A 21,844-nucleotide genomic window follows, 5' to 3' on the forward strand; every position below is an offset into this window, starting at 1 on the left:
AAATCCAAGAGAAGGGTCGCCAAATCTGCCAGCATTTAAAAACCTGGGCTACCCCCCCCCCCCCCCCCCTCTGATGTAGGCCGTCGCCCGGTCCCAAGTTCCCTGGCTGGCACTGGTTGATCCCGGTATCCCTTAGTGCAACACATATGGCAGCCACCACCCTTGGAGGGCCTACATTGGGGGGGGGGGGGGAGAGGGGGAGAAACCTGCATGCTTGATGTTTCCCACTCCCATTGGAACCACCAATTAGCTCCCATCCTAGGACTCTCTCCACTGCCGCACGCACGACCATGACCCTGCAATCTGCCGGTAAGTAGGCCAGCCACTGATCTCCTCCTCCTATCAGGCCACGTGGAAGCCGGAGGGGGGGGGGGGCATGAAAAGCCATACTTACTTCTGCTGCAGCAGAGAGGTTCCTGGCACCCCATTATCAGCACCTGCCCACTCCTCCACCATCCATTAAGCTTTGTTTACATTCAAAACAAAACATGATCAAAATGAACATGACCAAATTGCAGCAAGTAAATTAAACTTTGGACTCCTTGCGATTAAGTCCACTTTGTTACCTGGAATACTTTGCATTCACATTACAATGCTCTTTCCCTCTTAGGGACATGTTATAAGCATGCAGTATATTAATTACTATGATTATTGAGACACAATCAAGAGGTGACTCTCCAGAATCTTTCCTGCAACGAAAAGGAAATGAGAGCATGATATTACCTGGTCATTGAAACATTCTTTCCAGGGACTGCTGAACTAAGGAACTCTAAGGCTTTCCATCCTCTTTGTAATAGTTACCTAGGACATGCACTTGTAGCCCATGTTAGTCCTTTTAATACATAATACATTTCTCTAAAAAACTTAAGGTACTGCTTTAAGAAAAGAAAGACCTTAGGACATAAAAAGCCTCTGCTTGCAAGTAACTACAAAGAAAGAAGATTACAATATGAGTTGCAAGTACTAAAGTTGGTGAAGACAACACTGGCTGTTGATGGCAACTCATTAGAGCTATTCAAGGATCAAAGAATAATTAGTTTCATATTAGATAAACATTTTGCCCTGACAAAATGTTTTCCTGACCATCCTCTTCAGACATTTGCTTCATTCCTAGGACTAAAGATGACATAGGAACAGTATTTATGACCGTCTTTAGGTGCTGCTGAGGCAGCTCTGCGGACATGCTGAACGTCTCACAGAATATTATCCATTAGTTGTTTGTATTCAAAGCAGTCACAATTATCAAACTTTTATACTGTCAATTAATACTTTAGTAATCTGAATTTTATGATTTAAGAAGGCACCACCATTGTATAACTCTGTGCCAGGTTTACCAAGCTTTTTCCCGCATAGCCACAGAATGAGAGAAAAGCCTTAGTAAATCAGGCCTCGATCCGCATTCTAAAATGCATTTAAATAGTTTGAAACTAATATTTTCACAAAACGCCTTACTGAATCAGGCCCTTACAGAATTCTATAATATTACACTCCTGTTTTTAAGCAGGGGTGTCAAACTGCAATCCTCAAGGGCCAGAAATCAGTATAGTTATCAGGATATCCCTACTGAATATGCATGCAAAATATCTGCATACAACTGAGAGAGTGCACACAAATATGTCTCATGCATATTCAGTAGGGATATCCTGAAATCTAGCTTGACCTGTGGCCCTCGAGGACTGCAGTTTTGACATCCTTGATACAAAGTATGCATTACTTTCCTACTTGTGCTACATACATTAGCACTAAATAGATAAGTTAACACTAAACCCTTGACAAGCAATTTTATTAGTTATTAATGTTAGAGTTTATATTAGAACTTGGCTCCTTTTTTCATCATATTGTTTGTGATCAAGTGGGCTGGGTCTCAGTACAATCACATGCCATCACCATATAAAAAACATCACAGCAGCAATGAAAAAAGTCACTGATTGAGGAGGGAGCTCAAAAGCAGAATAATTAAATGTTTTGCATTTCAGCTTTGTGCAGGTCAAATTATTTAATCAAGAAAACATGCTAAAAAATATTAAAAAAGCTCTGAGGTTTCTTTACTCTGGAACTCTACAGAGAAAAAATAAAATCACAGTCCTTATTCCCTTTCTAAGTATTGGCCCTTTATATAATAACAGAATGACTTCACTGTAAACCATTCATTTGTGTGCTTGTATATGTGTGCTGTATGTTCTGCTATATTGAAACATGCATTGTAAAGGCTACACGGTTCAAATTTAAATATCCTTAGCTATACAGATTGTTAGGATGTAAAAATTCATCATGCAAATGATATATACAGACTCCCTCTACATACTGGAGCCCCCTGGCTTTCAGTATGTAAGTAAGTTACTGTAATGGAAATCCACAAATAATTGTTTCTTTGAAATCTACAAAATGTGACATATTTAGATTTTTTAAAAATCTTTTATGAAATCCTTAGAAAGTTATTTGGCAGTTACAGATTTTCAACTTGAAAGATGCATAATGACTTATTACATCCTGCCCACCAAACCATCATAGTTCAATACTGATTTAATAATGTTAGGAAGTGTAAGCTCAGTTATTTTATCTATCTTACATCATTTTACAACATAGGAATAACATTTTAAAAAGTTTTAATAGGCACTTACTGGAATTACAGTTAATCCTGATACAGTCTAGATGGGGAAGAATAGATGAAAAATGAAAATTTATCCTTCAAGGTAACAGCTGCAGACATCCAAAAAATTTACAGTCCACCCTTCCGGGGACAGACACATGAAAATATGGCCAATTTATTAACTTCTAATTATGTATATATTACTATAACTCAGAGATAATGTTTAAGAAAACTATGAACGATATGACAATATAGATTTAAAAGTTGGCCACTTTCAAACAAAGCTACATGGTGACAAATCTAAGTGAAAAATAATCAGCATCTGCCAAAGATGCAGGATCTAGGCAGGCTGCAACTTTCTCCCCATCTGTGAAAGAACAGATTTTTTTTTTGAAATGCAATTATAAAGTGCTCCATCACAATGGGGTCTAGAGCATGCCATGCTAGCATCGGACATCTTGGAATTCAATCATCTACCTCAAAGGTTGAATTTATTGAAAGATGGCAGAGCAAAACTGAAAAACTGAAAATAAAATATTAAGACTTCTCAAAAACTTTACATTAAAATATTATGTTACAGATATATAGATATATATATACTGTATTTTATTCATTCTGAATAAGTTAATTACTAATATTTTTGCTGAAAGGAACTTTATCAATGTGCTCCATTTGTTGGAAATGCTCACTTCCCTTTTAGGGCATCTTGCCCGCCTTTTGAGCAAGAATTAATATTATCCTCTGAAACTGTAATAAATACAGCTGTTGAAATCTATAGTACTTTTCTTCATTTAAAAATATTTTTTAGCATAAATTCTGATAACTATGAATAGTATTATCACATTAAAATTACACATAGGACTTTTTTGTACATGGCCTTTCTTCAGTGCCTTTGAGGAGCATAATCTAATTAAAACCTAGATTGTGTTTCCATGTAGTTGAGTTTGTCATGTGTCGTCAACCGCATCAGAAAAGTGGTTGCAAACAGCCAAGGACCAACACTTATACACCTCTTTTAACAGAATACTTTGCTTCATATTCTCAGCTCATGCTTTCTCAATGGTTTTTATTAGCACACTAAATAAATGTGCCTTATTTCTGTAACTGTGTAGTGAGCTTAGATTGCCACTAGATAGAGCTATAAGAGAGCAGTCAAAGGAAGAGAGTGTGCAGGGCTCCCTTCTGATTTGAATTCTGTCTGGTTATCACTAGAATGGTGCAGTAACCTACCTGCCTGCAAAATTATGAGCCTGATTTACTAAGGCTTTTCTCCCCTTCTGTGTCTATGGGAAATAAAAGCCTAGTGAATCAGGCCTGTATATGTGCATATGATTTCCACACATTCCCTGTATGCTTTCCTCTTACTGTATATTTATAATGTATTGTATTGTATAGCATAAAAACTATTCTTCATTACAATCAGTGAACTGGTGGTGCTAAGTGGATTAAATTAGCAAGACAATTCAGATTGTAATTCGATTTACTTTTAATTCCCAATGTTATCTTTTACTATTTTGCAGATTGGATAATAAGTTATTCACCCCTATCATCTAAAAAAAAAAAAAAAAAAAAAGGACTAGTTTGGATTGCAGAGCTGCTTAAGAATATATAACCTGATGTTCTAAAATTTTGAATGTTGTCTAAAACACACAAAAACATTTCTTCTGTAAGAGAGCGTGTGTGCTGATTGTGTTCCCTTGGCTGTTTGCTCATGGCCGCAGACTTTGGGCATTGAAGGGTCCTGTGCTATCTCTTGACACATAAAGCTGCCATCACGATCGATCAAAACAGAGAGGGTGGATTTTACTGTACATACAGAACAGTTAAAAAGAGAAGTACAATGGAGGCCAATAACCGGCATGACCTGATACCCCCATTGAAAATGGTCTTTGATCACAGGTGGCTGGAGGTACAGTATGCCATCCAGGGATGCTAAAATTGCACTGACCTATATTTAAGAATTAGACCGAGTATTTACCTGCTTAATGCTCACCCTCCTGTTACATGATAAAATACATGGCTATTCAGTGCTCATGTTTTTAAAACAAAGACTACTAAAAGAAAATGTGCAGTTGAATAAAGAGGCTGAAGAACTGGGCTTCTCTTTTTAAATGATTCTGTGATAGGAATACAGATCATAGCAGACTGTGCTTCATTATGCGAGGAGAACAAAGAACAGAAAAGGTAAAACACAAAACCTTCAAACAATGGATTTTTTTTTCCAATGAATGGTTTAGTTTAACTATCAAGCATTTAATTTAATGTTTGCAAGCAAAAATAAAATGCTGCAAGATGAATTGGCAGACAAGACGGGAGGGTGTTACCTAGGTTGACAGTTAATTTCACTCGTCCAGCATCAAGTTCCAAGCGAAGAGTGTCTGCAGAATCCCTGGAAGTAGTGGCCATTAGAATGCCGTAGGCCCGCTGAGACCTGAATCGTAACGACACGTCCTCCGCTTCTGTGTGCATTACGACAGGGAGCTGAATTTTCATGAACATGCTGCCATCGTAGCTCAAAACCGTTGCCTCTGAAAATGGAATGCAAGGCGGGAAATCATTAGCATCAGATTGGAAGTATGGTGGATGTCATTAAGTCAGCTGAAATCCTTGTATGGTGAACTCTTATTTGTTACAACAGTAATTCCTTGCACAAAAGGAATTTACCTAGGGCTTGCTTCACCGAAATATGTTCTGATCTCTGGGGGGCAAATGGTGGGAGACGTGTGGGGTTTTGCCAGCAAATAGCATAAATTGTAAAAGCAGATGATCGCAATGTATTTAGGGAATATGTTTTGTTGCAGCCTGAAATTCAAGGTGCATAGATGGGGGAGCAAAGTTTGATGCCCTCCATTTCTCCCACATATCTGCTCACAGATGCCTGTTTTTCCAACTACATGCACATCTTTTATTTTCTTCCAGGAGCTCCTGTCTGAGGCTTATGTTTTTTCCTTTCAAGTTCTGCATTTTCTCTCCCTTTGTCTAAAAGTCCATTTTTTTTTTGTTCTTAAAACTTCTATCTTAATTTATTTATTTGTTCTTTCCTATTATCTCACTCAAGTACTGTCTCACTGCTTTCTTGTTTTTCTTTCCTTAGCTGGGTGCTTTGTTTCTGGGGGAAAAAAAAAGGTGCCAGTATTCACATGCATGATGCATGTTTTTGTTTTTTTTTTTTCTTTTTGAAAGGCATTGGGGCAAATCAAGTAAGTGGAGAAAGTGCCAGTACAATACTGGCAAGTACTCCCTGACAAAAAGTCCTGCCCTAGCCCATCCATATCTGTTCTCTTTTTCTTCCATTTGCACCCTTATCCTCTTTCTCGCTCTCCCCCTCCCCAAAAACTTTCTCTCTTTCTCTTTTTATCTGAGCAATAAAGTTTCTTACTTCCCCCATGTGCGATGCCCATTGCACCACCTGAGCAATATCTGTCCACTCACCCCAAGCTGAGCAATATCTACTGCCTGCTCGATTGCTTTTCTATGATTCAGCTGAAGGTGAAGTGGAGCCTAGGGATGTGCAGCAGGGTCGGATTCTTCCCATTCAGTATTCGTATTCGTGGGGAGCCAAATCCGTTGCATACGTTCTCGGGGGACCCTGATCCGTTCTTTAGTTACATATGTATTTGTTTCCCAAAAAAATCCCCATCCCAACCCTTTAAATTTAATTAACTACAACCCACCACCCTCCTGACCCCCCCCCCCCCCAAGACTTAACAAAAGTCCCTGGTGGTCCAGCGGGGGTCCTGGAGTGATCTCTTGCACTCGGGCCGTTGGCTGCCAGTATTCAAAATGGCGCCAATAGCCTTTGCCCTTACTATGTCACAGGGGCTACCGGTGCCATTGGTCAGTTCCTGTCACATGGAAGGAGTACAAGATGGTGCTGGATGTCCATTGCTCCTACCATGTGACAGGGGCTGACCAATGGCACCGGTAGCCCCGTGACATAGTGAGGGCAAAGGCTATCGGCACCATTTTGAATACCGGCAGCCGACAGCCCGAGTGCAGGAGATCGCTCCAGGACCCCTGCTGGACCACCAGGGACTTTTGGTAAGTCTTGGGGGGGTCAGGAGGGTGGGGGGTTTATTCATTAGATAAGTTGTATTCAATGGGGTTCACCATACATTTTGGGACTCCACGAATACAACGAATAGGGACATATATGTTGCGGATTGCCAATACGTCGAAAACGAATGCACACCCCTAGTGGAGCCTTTCTTTTCATCAGCACCATCCACTAGCAGTGCATGGGTAATTCTCTTCAATGAGAGTAGATGATGCTTGCAAATCAGATAAAGATGCATAGCAATTACTGGTATGCCAAACCAATACTCTATTGAAAGAAAACATTGAATTTATTTTTAGTGATCTACTATTGGGATAATTGTTCCCTGGTCATCCTGAAATTTTTTTGCAGTATGCTACATATCAAATATCAAGAGATATTAGGTAATGGCGCCTCTCAGAAACGTCTATATAATTTATATACAAATAATCAGGATCAGTGAGCTCTCTCAAAGTATAGACTATCATAAGTAACTGTTCTTCAACTGAGTTGTAATTTTAGTAACTACAGCATTATAACCATCCCACCCTACTATCATATAGTCTTCTCTATCTCCTCTTTTCCCTTCACCCTGCCTATCAATCTCTTTTTTTTTTCCATCACCCTTACTCTTTCTTCTATTTCACCCCCATGGCTGTCCTCCCATGGTCTGATCTGTACTGAAGAATCTGCCTCTATCTCTCAAGACCAAACAGGGTCAAAGACACTGCTTCTCCTCTTCCAAGCCTCAAATGGAAAGGGACAAGAGTAAGAGAGCTGCAAAGGAAAGGAAGGGGAAAGGAGGCGATGTTATTGGGTGGGTGGCAAGAGAGTAAAAGGGTTGCAGTAGGGTGGGAGAAGAAAAGGAGTGAGAGAGCTGCATGGGCTGGGAAGGCATAGTAAGAGGGCTCTAAGGGTAGATGGAGGAAGGAGAGAAGGCTGCAGAGGGTGAGAGAGTAAGAGGGCTGTAAGGAGGAGAGAGGAGAAGAGGATTGTGGGGGATGGGATGATGGGACAGGAGGATAAGAAAGAATAAGTGGGTTGAAGGGGGAGAGGGAGAGTAAGCTCTGCAGGGGGTGGGAGAGGGAAGGGAGTAGAGAGGGTTGCAAATGGTGAGGGAAAAAAGAGAAGCCTGACAGGGCTTCATGGGGGGAGGGAGGAGAATGAGAGTCAAGCATCAAAAGAATAACAACTGAACTGAATTCACTACATCTAATATGGACCGAGAATCAAAGTAATCCCAATCGATGGAAATCCCATGTAGGATCAATTTAAAAATGGGACAGACCTATTTCTGTCTGTGACACTCAAAGGTAAAAGCCTGCTGTCAATGCACTTTTCTATCGTGGTGAGGACTGGAAAGACAATCTGACTTTCCTCCACAGCCCCTCCAAAGGGATTGCTGCCTGAGAGGAGTTGTAACAGCTCCCCAGTCAGACTCCGCTTGAGGAGGGGTGGAGGGGAAACCGGCTTTTCTTATTGTTCAAATTGCCATTCTAGATCTTATCCTAATCCATGATGTAAAAGTGCATGGATAAGATGGAAGGCTTAACAAAAGCCACATCAAAAACAATCTGCTTCTTGGCTAAAATCATGGGTAGAATCAACACGGGGTCCTGAGCTTCAGGCTGAGGACGGTCCTTCTTAATCTTTTGGCTGAGATTCAAAACTGTTGAATATTAAGCGGTTAACACCCTGCTCCTCGACCCTGTTGGAGACATGATGATGTAATGACAATTGCTAAAGCAGGAAAATTAAACCACCTGCTACAAAAAGAAATTCTTTGGATGGCGTTTACTAATTTTGGAAAGTATACATGAACATATAAACAACATACACTTTATTTCATCTAGAAAGGCATTATGCAAATCCCTGATGGAATAAATATATACTGTAGATTGACAGCTGTAGATATATATATATATATATATATATATATATATATATATATATATATGCATAATGGCCAGTAAATAAAAGAGAGAATGAAAAGGGTGATATTATTGAATGTGAGATACACTGGGCTAATATAGGAACATAATTATCTGAGAGGTGAAAGTAAGGGATATCTCACATGTATATGCACTGCTGTTGACTGACAGATTCTGAGATCTGAGAACAAAGGCCACATCTTTGCTACATATAGCTGCTGTATCAAAGTGACTTAATGCATGAAATGGAGATTTGTTATTGAAATAAGAAAATGAGCCTAATCATATGGTATGTGCTGTTTTTTCTTCTGGATTGTCAGAGTGCAGCATGTTGTGCTATTACAAAATGTTCACTTTTCCTTGCATTTTGGTTAGTCAATTTTTTTTTTTTTTTTTTTTTGATTTATAGCTTTTATTGGCATGAAATAAAACAACTGTGCACCATATACTAAATGCAATACAACCAGAATTGAACAGTCAATGCTATTGTGCTGTATAGCTGAGAGCCATTTTACGCGAACCCATCCCCTTGATATCCCCACCCCCCCCCCCCCCCCCCCACCCCTAGAGTAAGCTAGCATAGACCACATGAATATATGGTAAGCAATACACCTGCTATCAGACATCAAAGAACACATAAGCTTGATAAATGAAAAAACTCTGTGGCAGAACAATAGCCCTGCAGTGATAGGAAGTCCCATTGGATTCCGCCCTCCCGGGGCGGTAACAGAATCACTAGGCCGCACCAGGCTTGTAATCGTCCATTATAGTTCACTACTGAGCAGTAGACATTCGGAGCCAGTGTTCATAGCGGCCCCAGATCTTATGAAAGTTCTGAGTCGATTTATTGCGAAATGCTGTAACCTTCCCCAGAGTGTGCGTGTGAAGAACCAATGCTTGAACTGTAGTTAACGTGGGCACGCTGGAATCCTTCCAACACCGCGCTATAGCACATCTGGTCGCGGTGACCACATATTTAATAAAATAGTTATGAAATTTTGATCTGTCTTGGAGTTCATCATTCAGTAGCGCTTGTGCTGGTGTAAGTTGTATGCTGCCCTTCAAAATCGTAGATATCCACGCCGATATCAATGTCCAAAGCTGTTGATCATAGTATATGACTCTCTATTAGCTATTCTGATGCACAGTCTTGATCCTGTTATCTCTATATGTCTGCACAGAGTACAAATGAGCTCTTGTAAATTCATTTTAGCCTAGTCAAACATATACTGTATACCTGCAAAAGACTTTGCCTAAAAAAATTTATATATATATATATATATATATATATATATATATATATATATATATATAAAGCTGCTTATTACAGTCAGAAAAATAACCCCACCAATGTCATAGCAAGCTGCTTTGCATGAAGAACAACTGGAATTCAATGCCAGCATATATCCAAATGTAATCAAATAACTGCTAAAATGTATGCATTTTTGTTTAACATAAGACCATATATAAGAACATAAGATTTGCCATATTGGTTCACATTAAAGGTCTGTCAAGCCCAGTATCTTGTTTCCAGCAGTGGCCAATCCAGGACACAAGTATTTGGCAAGATCCCAAAATGTAAATAGATTCCATGCTGCTTATCCCAGGGATAAGCAGTGGATTTCCCCCAAGTCCACCTTAATAATGGTTTATGGACTTTTCCTTTAGGACTTTGTCCAAAACTTTTTTAAATCCAGCTACACTAACAGCTTTCACCACGTCCTCTGGCAACTAATTCCAGAGCTTAGTTATACGTTCAGTGAAAAAACATTTTCTCCTATTTGTTTTAAATGTACTACTTAGTAACTTCAATGCATGTCCCCTAGTCTTTATACTTTTTGAAAAAGTAAACAACTAATTTGTGTTATCTTTTCTATTTGCTCGTTATTTTATAGACCTCTATTATATCTCCCCTCAGCCGTCTCTTCTCCAGCAGAACAGCCCTAACCTCTTTAGATTTCCCTCATAGAGGAATCATTCCAGCGCCATGGAATGATAAAGAGGCAATATGATATTCTCTGTTTTATTCTCCATTCCTTTCCTAATAATTCCTAGAATTCAATTTGCTTTCTTGGCTGCCGCTGCACACTGAGCAGAGGATTTCAATGTATTATCCACGATGACACCTAGAACCTTTTCCTAAGTGGTGAATCTTATTATATAGCTATAATTTTTCCATCTATAACCCCTGTTACACCAGCTACTAGAGCTTAGGGGCACACTTTGAGTGCTGGGCCACACTTTGATCGAGGCTACAGAACTCTTTTCTTGACAAGGGGGAAAGGTAAAGTCTTTTAAGGCCCTCAGGCTGTTAGACGATTTTCTGACACCTTCAGTAAAAAAAAAAACAAACTGCAAACAGTCTGGTGGTGTTAAAAAAAAAAAACAACCTTTACTGGTTCAGGCAATATCATGCAGTGAATGCACTTGGATCTGTTAACATCCATACAGAAAATGAAGCTCAGAAATCAAAACACACTCACAGATTCAGTCACTGTTAAACCACTGAAATTTTCTGTCCCTGGGATCCTATCCTCTAGATTCCTGCACAGGCTGGATCCACTAGGGCCCTCTTCTAGAACTACCTGCTTGCAGACTCCTGTAGTGCAAGAATCAGGATGAGCTCCTGCAGACTTCTCTCACATAGCAACTCAAGCAATGTTAGAGTATGGGCAGGCCTCCCTTTGACTCCAGTAAGATCTCTCCTTCTTAGCCTCAGGAGTATAAGGAGGAATAGCCTAGTAGGGATGTGCAGAGGGACGCCATACATTGCATTCGGGATTTGGATTTGTCGGGGGCAGATACATTGCATTCGGCTGTATGGCGCCCCGATACAGTAATACGGCGATTTCTATTCATTTCCCTGCTAAAATTAAATTAACTACAACCCTCCACCCTCCTGATCCCCCCACCCAAGACTTACCAAAACTCCCTGGTGGTCCAGCGGGGGTCCCTGCACTCTGGACCCCTGCTGGACTTTTGGAAAGTCATGTGGGGGTCAAGAGGGTCCCCCAAGACTTGCCAAAACTCCCTGGTGGTCCAGCGGTGGTCCAGCGGGGGGAAGCCATCCCTGCACTCACACCCTCAGGGCCGGTTTCAAAATGGTGCCGATAGCCTTTGACCTACTATGTCACAGGGGCTACCGGTGCCATTGGTCAGCCCCTGTCACATGGCCATTGGTGCCATCTTGTGCTCCTACCATGTGACAGGGGCTGACCAATGGCACCGGTAGCCCCTGTGACATAGTATGGGCAAAGGCTATCGGCACCATTTTGATTACTGGCAGCCGACGGTCCGAGTGCAGGAGGTCACTCCCGGACCCCAGCTGGACCACCAGAGACTTTTGGCAAGTCTTGGGGGACCCTCCTGACCCCCACATGACTTTCCAAAAGTCCAGCAGGGGTCCAGAGTGCAGGAGTGCAGAAGGTCGCTCCCGGAATACGGATCGCTTCCCCACGAATACAACGAATATGGCCACATCCGTTGCGGATTGCCAATACGAAGGGACCGAATGCACACCCCTATAGCCTAGTGGTTAGAGCAGCAGGCTGAGAACCAAGGAAACCAGGCTTTAAGTCATACTGTCATTCCCTTTGACCTTGGGTAAGTCACTTAATCCTCTATTATCTCAGGTATAAGCTTAGATTGTGAGTCCTCTGAGGATAGGGAAATACCTCCAATACCTGAACATAACTCACTTTAAGGTACAATGAAAAGGCATGAGCTAAATACATTAAATAAAGCAAACATAATAAATGTCATGCTGGGTCAGATCAAGTCCAGTATCCTGTCTTTAACAATGGCAGATCCCAAAAAGTAGATCTATTTCTAGTTTCTCACTCCCAGGAATAGCAGTGGCTTTCTCTGGTCTACCTGGTTAATAATGCCCGCCCTAGGCGGCAATGACATAAGAGCATCAAGTGATCTCTCCCTCTCTCTCTCCCCCCCCACACCAACCCAAACCCCACCAACTGCACACCACAAACCTCTAAAACTCCGTTCATACACCACGACCTTTCCCAGCTCCATGCCTCTATACTCTCATTTGCTACTTTAAGAAATGCTGACCTCATGTCCAACTACAGCGCCCTGCCCACTTCCGGTGCCCTAGGCGGCCATCTAGTCCACCTACTGCTCCTGCCAGCCTGTTAATACACAGGAAAATAAATACATATCTATAAAAGTGGAAAGGTTCAATTAAAACCTGATATGGCCACATTTTGGCTAATCACCTGCATCAAGGGTATACTACAATAAGAACTGGGTGCCATGAACGTAAAGCACAGAGAGAAGATAAGGAAGGCTGTAGAACAGCTGAACCAGTGTCTGTATCAGTAAACATAGGTGTCCAAGTGTTCTGTTATCCTATATTGCAAAAACCCCACTATGGGGAAACAAATAACTGTTATTAGTTATCTCAGCTGCAAGTTTATATCTTCTCCTGTCTAGCTACTTCTTTAGAGGTACACATAAAAGCACTCTCTTAAAAACGGGGGAGGCAATGTTTCCAGAAATCAGCTTGCATGGGCTATATTCAGAACCATTTAAGCGAGTACTTTTGTGTGCATCTCTAAAGAAGTAGCTGGACAGGGGTGGGGATTTTTGCCTCGCTATAGGATAACAGGACACATGGAGCAAAGTGCCCGAGAAGATTCTTACTGTAATATACCACTGGTACAGGAGATCAGCTGAAATGTGGCCATGTTGGGTTTTAATTGTACTTTTATGGATATGTATTTATGTTCTTATGATATAATAATCAGTGATATATTATTTTTATGATATAATCTTGGGTGCTGTTAATTTACATTCTGATTATCTCTATTTATAACATATTTATACTGAGGTCAATATTCAGTAAGCAGGCCAGCAGCATAGTTATCCAGATAAAGTTCTCAAATAACTTTAGCCAGATATTCAGCAGGATGAATCACTCACTGAATATACTTGGCTAAAGTTAACCAGATACAATATTCCGGGTAACTTAGCCTATAGCTGGCATACTGAATAATGGGCTTTTGCAGTGGCTGTGCAATCTCGAGTCCTCCTACTCCCTCCTGATCCCCCTGATAAATTTTAATGTATAATCCGAACAATCCCGATCCCTTCAGCTGCCTCTTGATCCCCCTGATACATTTTAATGTACAGTCTGAATAGCCCAGATACATCCTGCTGCCTCCTGATCCCCCAATAAACTACGATCTATCATATGAGCAGCCCAATCCTCCTGCTAGCTTCCGATCCCCCGATAAGCTTCAATGTACTGTCTGAGTAGCTCCCATCTCACCAATAAGTGGTTAAGGTACCAGCGAAGCAGTATATGGATGGCTCCCCCCCCCCCCCTCAATGTCACCTGTACTCTGAAACTTCCTCAATCATTCCTCAGTCTCAATAGTGTACAGCTAAGCTAGCAGGAGAAGGCAAAGATTTGTCCTTCTCCTGCTGGTTTCAGTATTAAATGCCAGAACGCTGTGGATGCCTGAGAGACAGGGCTTTGCAGACAGAGGATGTTGTCTTTGCACTGTGCACTTTTCACTGTTCAGAGCACCACGGGGTGACCACAGACAGAAAGAAAGTTAAAAAGTCAAGGGACAGGAGGTGATATACTTTTGTGGATTGCAAACTGCTTAAAAGAGAGGCAACAGATAGTCGGATTAAATGGTCAGTTTCATCAGTGGAAAATGGTAAAGAATGGAGTGCCACAGGGATCTGTACTTGACTGGTGCTTTTCAATATATTTTATATATTTATATATAATTGTATATATTTTATTTATAAATGATCTGGAAAGGAATATGATGAGTGAGGTGATCAAATTTGCAGATGACACAAAATTATTCAGAGTAGTTAAATTGCAAGCAGATAGTGATAAATTGGAGGAGGACCTTGTGAGACTGGAAGATTGGGTGTCCAAATGGAAGATGAAATTTAATGTGAACAAGTCAAGGTGATGCATATGGGGAGAAAAAAAGCTAGGTGTCATAGTGGAGGATTCATTGAAATCGTTGACTTGGTGTGCTGCGTCAATCAAAGAAGCAAACAGAATGTTAGGAATTATTAGGAAGGGAATGGTGAATAAAATGGAGAATGTCATAATGCCTCTGTATCATTCCATAGTGAGACTGCACCTTGAGTACTGTGTGTAATTCTGATCATCACATCTCCAAAAAGATACTGATGCATTTGAGAAGATACAGAGAAGGGAACCAAAATGATAAAAAGGCTAGAACAGCTCCCCTATGAGGAAATGCTAAAGAGGTTAGGGCTGTTCAGCTTGGAGAACAGATGGCTGAGGAGAGATATGATGGCAGTCTACAAAATCATGAGAGGACTAGAATGGGTAAATGTGAATCAATTGTTTCATTTTTTAAGATAATATAGTCAATTTCTCATTTTTTAAAGTGATATCATGATTTGCAGCTTGTGGGACCATCCTTCAAGCCACCTCACTCAACCTAGCAATGTCAACACTACCTCGTGGCCTGCTTGCTGCCTGCCCTTAACCTCAGTGGGTAATGGCCGGGGACACAGCCGTGATCCATCAAGCGAACAATGCCACCATGCCATCAATGCGGCTCCAACATCGCCACCTTCCTGCTCCTCTCAGGTCCATAGTCACACCGCTTAGCAGTATTAAAAGGGCCAATGGCAGAAAAAGCCCCATGGCACCCAGTGATGACATCTGCAAGCTTTCTATATTTAAGGATGGCTTGCCCATCCAGTCTCTGCCTCAGCACAAGGTCTCCTGTTTTGCAGTGCATGTTGCTAGCATTCCTGATTCCTGCGTTCCTGTGCCATGTCTTCTCACCTCATCCAGCCTTGTTTTCCTTGTCCTGCCTTCCTCATCCAGTCTTTCCTGTACTGCCTGCCTTGTCCAGTGTTGTCCATGTGTCTTCATTCACCTTGGCCTGACTCTCTGGACCTGACCACTACTGCCTGCTGCCTGACCCAACCTTGGCCTGTTCCTGACTCTGTTAGTCTGCTGACTATCATGATCTTGGTGTGCCTTTAGACTTCATTTATCTTCATCACCTTAGGGATCTGCCTAAGTCCTGCTGACCACCAGAACCCAAGGGTTCAACCTGCAGAGGAGGCGGCTGGTGAAGGTGAAGCTCCAAACTGTCACAGAGCATGTCTGCCAGCTACCAGCATAAGACTAATGGGTTTGCCCTCAAGGCTGTGTCAATTACACCACAGTACCCTTCCCAGGTGATAGTTCAGGCCTTGGTATTTCCTTTATTTAATTACAGCAATGCTTTACTAGTAGGGCTCCCAAAGAAGAGTATTCAATGGTTGCAAGTGGTCCAAAATATGGCAGCATCCTAGAAGATTGAGTGCTGTACCTCTATTAATGCAATTATATTAGATGCCTGTAAAAAAGTGTGCTCAGTTTAAAATTTTGATCTTGATGTTTAAATCAATGCATGAGTTTGGTACAAAATATTTTCAGGAAGGTATTAGGCATTTCTTCCCTTGTCATAATTTGTGCTCATAGAATGAGGTCCTTAATTTGGTTCCTTTTAGGTAGAAGGTACATAAGATTGTTCATCAGAGAAGGATGTTTTTAGTTCGGGGGCCAGATTTCTGGAATTCAGTCCCCCCGGGAAGCAAGATTGGAAAAAATTATATAGCCTTCAGGAAGAAAATAAAAACCTGGCTATTTTAATTATGAGCTTATGAAGATGTGTAGTTCCTTCTGGGGATCATTTTTTAAAATTCATTTGTAAATGATTGATTTGTTATTTTATTGTATGATTTCAAGTATCCATATTGTTTTATTGTATGAATCTTGTACACCACTGTGGCCAAATTTGTTTCTGATTTAGTGGTTTAAAAGAATCGTTAAATAAATAAAATAAAAAATAATAGGGGGCACGCCATGAAGCTAGCATGTAGCACATTTAAAATAAATCAAAGAAAATTATTTTTCACTCAATACACAGTTAAGCTTTGGAATTCATTGCCAGAGGATGTGGTTAAGGCAATTAGTATAGTTGGGTTTAAAAAAAGATTTGCATACGTTCCTGGTGGAGAAGTCTATAAACTGCTATTAATCAATAATGAATAGCCACTGCTTATTAACAGCATTAGTAGCTTGGGATCTTTCTAATGTTTGGGTAATAGCCAGACACTTATGACTTGGACTGACCACTGCTGGAAACAGGGCTTGAAGGACTGTTTGTCTGAGCCAGTATGGCATATCTTATGTTCTTATGTTCACTATATCTTCAAACACTGAGGAAATCTCTAAAAGCAGACAAGGAGTATGAAGATACCTCCTCTCTTATTTTTGATCCTTCTTGGAGCCCAAGCAAATCTCTGCTAGGTACCTTAAGCCCCACCTTGGGTCCCAGACTCTCTTAGGACAGGAGATGGAAGAAAAGACCATGAGTCAAAGTGAGCATTTGTGTTTTGTAAAACTCTAGTTTTCTGAAGACACATTCCATTGGGGAGTGTCAAGGAATACTACACATTCTTACTATCTCTGACATCATGTACCCACTGTATATGAAGACTTTGATGTTTACATGTGGCCCATGAGAGCCACAGAAAGGTACAGAGGGTGTTTAGGAGAGGATGTGTTGTATTTAAGAGGTGATTCCCCTCCCTTCCCAAGGGAAGTCTATTAATCTGTGACATAGTGATTTTTGAGATGGTTCCAATGAAACAGATTCATTCTGGGGGCAGAGGCTGTGTCTATGGGAGTGACAGCCTAGTACAGTCCCTTTGGGCATGGTTTACAGTAGGCTATATAACTCTGGTTCACAGTAGATCTGTGCCATCTCTGGCATCTCAGACCAACAAAGAGGTTGTAGCTGTTATATCTTCTCCAGGGGTTACACGGTGGCAGAAGCAGGAGTCAGAAAGGAGTTATCCCATAGTGTCTCAGGAAGCCTTCTAGAATTGAAGAAAGTCTTAAAATGTGGAGTTGAAGTATTACCAAACTAAAAAGAACTGTGAAGGGGGTCAGCAGGACCAGATGAGTCCAGTGTCTATTTGGAGTCTCTGAGCAGTGCTGGGAAATTACAGTGGATCTACAGAAGATGGAATGAGTTGTCTTGAAGTTATCCAATAAATGTTGTGAGTAGTTACCCTGACAATAAGTAACTGTGGTGTTATGGTCCCGGTCGCAACGGTCGTGACCCGGCCCTCACCTCCTTGGTCCTGTTCTGTCTCCGAGAGCCTGCGGCCTGTTTTGTGGCATCCCCACGGGGGGGACGCCGCTGAGAAACCCTTCCTGGATGCCGTCTCCTTAGGCGCGCTTGCAGGAGCCGCGCTTATGAAGGCCTTTTCCCGCCACTGAAGGCTCCGCCTTACCCCTGACAACAGACGCACCGCGACTTTAGACCTCCTTAACTGGTACTATTGGTGGCCAATGTTAAGACAAGATGTTTGTCTCTTCGTGGACTCTTGCCCCACCTGCGCACTACAGAAAACGCTTGTCGGGAAACCAAGAGGACTGCTACAACCCTTGCCCATCCCAGTGGAGCCGTGGATGCATATCTCCACAGATTTTGTGGTGGACCTCCCAGCATCCGCCGGGAACATGGTCATCTGGGTAATAGTGGACCGGTTCTCCAAAATGGTGCATTTTGTCTCTTTGTCAAAATTGCCTTCAGCTCCCGATTTGGCTACCCTGTTCGTTCAACACGTATTCCGACTCCATGGTCTCCCTCAAGACATAGTATCTGACCGATGTCCACAATTCACTACCTGCTATTGGAAGGCTTTATGCAAGCGCTTCAATATTCAACTGAGTCTCTCATCTGCCTTTCATCCCCAAAGCAATGGGCAGACAGAACGAACAAACCGGACCTTAAAGACTTTCCTACAATCCTTTGTAAATGAAAAACAAGATGATTGGGCCAAGCTACTCCCATGGGCGGAGTTTTCTTACAACAATCATACACATTCCGCTACAGGAAGCTCCCCCTTCCTAGCAGTTTATGGGAAACAGCTGCGGCCACCCTTGCCTTCGCCTGAACCTAGTGCGCTTCCAGCAGTGCAGCTTTCCGCCTGCCAGTTACTTGCTCTATGGAAGTCCATCCAAAGGAAGATACAAGAAGCTGCCCGGTCTGCCAAAAGATGGGCAGACAGCCGCAGACAGCCATCACCAGCCAGCGCCATTCTACCTCCCTGGAGACCGCGTTTGGCTAAGTACAAAGAATCTGCAACTTCGGATTCCCTCCCGCAGACTCACCCCCAAATTCTGTGTACCATTCCGTATTGCCGAGCGTGTAGGGGCTGTTTCCTATTGCTTGCGCTTACCCTCCTTGATGCATGTGCACAACGTCTTCCATGTGTCACTCTTGAAGCCTCTCATTCTTTCCAGGTACCATCCCCGGACTCCTGATTCTCCAGATCCTTCCGTGCCAGGAGATACTACCTATCAAGTTCGGGAGGTCCTCGATGTAAGATTCCATCAACGCCGGTGGGAGTATCTAATTGTCTGGGAAGGCTGTGGACCTGAAGATAACACATGGGAGCCTGCCCGCAACATTCTGGATAAGGAGTTGTTGAAGACATTCCATCAAGACCACCCAGGTAAACCCGGGCCTGCTAAGAGGGGGGTGTAAGAGGGGAGGTACTGTTACGGTCCCGGTCACGACCCGGCCCTCACTTCCTTGGTCCCGTTCCGTCTCCGAGAGCCTGCGGACTGTTTCGTGGCGTCCCCCCCATGGGGGGGACGCCACCGAGAAACGCTTCCTGGACGCCGTCTCCTTAGGCGCACGCAGGAGCCACGCTTATGAAGGCCTTTTCCCGCCACTGAAGGCTCCGCCTTACCCCTGACGTCAGACGCTGCGGCATATGTAAGGCCGCCGCGGAGCCTAGAACTTTGCCTTGCAACGGGGTTCATTGCGGTTCCCAGTTGCTCCGAGCCCCGGAGCGTGCTATTACGTTAGCAGCTCCGTTCCTGCCTAAGACTTGCTACGCTTCTGTGTCCAAGTCCTGTCTTTGCTCCTGCCTGGTTCCAGTAACTTGTCCTGCTTCAGTTCCAGCTTGAATCCAGTACCTGTCCTGCTTCAGTTCCTGCTTGGTTCCAGTAACCTGTCCTGCTTCAGTTCCAGCTTGGATCCAGTACCTGTCCTGCTTCAGTTCCAGCTTGAATCCAGTACCTGTCCTGCTTCAGTTCCTGCTTGGTTCCAGTAACCTGTCCTGCTTCAGTTCCAGCTTGGATCCAGTACCTGTCCTGCTTCAGTTCCAGCTTGGTTCCAGGACCTGTCCTGCTTCAGTTCCTGCTTGGTTCCAGTACCTGTCCTGCTTCAGTTCCAGCTTGGATCCAGAACCTGTCCTGCTTCAGTTCCTGCTTGGTTCTAGTAACCTGTCCTGCTTCAGTTCCAGCTTGGATCCAGTACCTATCCTACTTCAGTTCCTGCCTGATTCCGGATCCCTGCCCGTCTGCTTCAGCTCCAGCTTCCGTGATCTCCTAAGTCCCAGTGGCCGGGCTCCTACGGGCTCCTCCCGGGGGAGCTCTGGCTTCCAGGGTGAGTCCCCTAAGTCCCAAGCGGCTGGGGGACTCCTGGGGGAGTACCAGCTTCCTGGGTGAAGCTCACCGTCCATTGCCTGCCTGGTATCTGCCTCTCGGCCTGCCCTCAAGCAGAGACTATAGCCCATCTCTCTCCAGTCTCCCGCAGGCAGGCCCAAGGGTCCACTAAAATAGCTTATTCACAACATGTGGAAAGAGATTGGAGTTTGGGACCAGTGTAGGCTTAAGAGTATATTTAATAAGTGAACTGTGATTTTGTTTTTGGATTTACTAAGAACAGTGTTTGAGATCCCTCAGTTTTCTCCTGATGTACTATTCTCTATTTTGGACTGATGGATGAGTTTATTCATACTAAATAATCTTTTCATTTGGATCACACCTTTGCAGTGGATATTGGTATTTATGGCTGAGAGTGACAGTGTGTTCTTGGCCCAGTTTGGCCCTGCAGATTAGCCTGCTCCTAGGCCATGTTCCAGGAGAGATTCTTCCTCACCTTGGAGGACTTAACCCCATGCATCCCAATACTAGGAAGGTAACCTTTTGGAAATATAGGTTAGAACATAAGATTAGCCATATTAAGTCAACCAAAGGTCCATCAAGTCCAGCATCCCAGTGCGCATTCCAGATCACAAATACCTGGTAGTATCCTAAAAGGACAATAGATTCCATGCTGCTTATCCCAGACTTAAGCAGTGTTTTTTTCCTAAGTCCACCATAATAATGATTTATGGATTATTATTCTAGGAATTTGTTCAAATCTTTTTTAAACCCAGCAACATTAACATCTTTCACCACATCTTCTGGCAATGAATTCCAGAATTTAATTAAGTGCTTAGTAAAAAAATATTTTCTCCTATTTGTCTTAAATGAATCACCTAGTAACTTCAATGGATGTTCTCTATCCGTTGTAGTTTTTAAAAGAGCAACAACTGATTGGCATTTACCCATTCTACTCCACTCATTATTTTAGATCTCTATCATATCTCCTCTCAGCAGTCTTTTCTCCAAACTGAAGAGTCCTAACTTTTCTAGACTTTCCTCATAGGGAAATCATTCCATCCTCTTTAGCATTTTGGTTGCTCTTCTCTGTACCTCTTCTAATTCTGCTATATCTTTTTTAAGATGTGGTGATCAGAATTGCACACAGTACTTAAGGTGTGGTTGCACATGGACTTATACAGAGTCATTGTGATAACCTCTGTTTTCTTCTCCATTTCTTTCCCAATTATTCCTAGTATTCTATTTGCTTTATTGGCTGCCACTGCACACTGAGCAGAGGATTTCAACATATTATCCACAATGATACCTAGATCCTTTTCCTGGAAGGTAACTCCCAATGTGGAACCTTACATTGTGTAGCTATAATTTGGGTTGTTTTTCCATACTGTACCATCAGGCTGGCCATGATGTCCTCCCACAACCATCCAAAGTTACCCAAACCTTTGCAGCAGGAAGCTTCCATCCACAACTCCTACAACATCTCCTTAGGTGTACTCATGCCCTTTTGCTCCTCTTTTTGGTGCAGTGGCGAGAAATGGACTCCAGAGCCAGATGATGACATTGTAGCCAGAGGGCCATTTAAATCTGCTGCTCCAGCCCTCCAATGCCTTTGCAGCAGGTCTTCTGCATTGGGTAATGCATGTTCCTCTTCCCTGCTCCAGCATTCTGGACTTTTCTGTCTTGTGTCCAGTATCTCCCTCTTTTTCTGTGGCTTCCCCTCTGTTCTCCTGCTCCTGCCTCATGGTTGCCTTGTGTTGCCTTGACCTCCTGGTTTGCAGACCTCAGATTGCATCTCAACT

At 42.7% G+C, this 21,844-nt stretch overlaps 1 protein-coding gene across 2 annotated transcripts in view; it reads right to left on the reverse strand.

Annotated features, from left to right (window-relative positions):
- NRXN1 (neurexin 1) overlaps positions 1-21,844 on the reverse strand; it is a 2,509,029-nt gene that overhangs the window by 1,313,926 nt on the left and 1,173,259 nt on the right. For both annotated transcript variants that reach the window (XM_029593411.1, XM_029593405.1), the window contains 2 exons: positions 4,915-5,118; positions 2,622-2,648 (listed from right to left, as the gene is read on the reverse strand). In XM_029593411.1, the coding sequence (XP_029449271.1) occupies positions 2,622-2,648; positions 4,915-5,118 (231 nt within the window). The remainder of the gene's footprint in view (positions 1-2,621; positions 2,649-4,914; positions 5,119-21,844) is intronic.

Source organism: Rhinatrema bivittatum, chromosome 3 (genome assembly GCF_901001135.1).
Source record: "Rhinatrema bivittatum chromosome 3, aRhiBiv1.1, whole genome shotgun sequence".
Lineage (NCBI taxonomy): Eukaryota > Metazoa > Chordata > Amphibia > Gymnophiona > Rhinatrematidae > Rhinatrema > Rhinatrema bivittatum.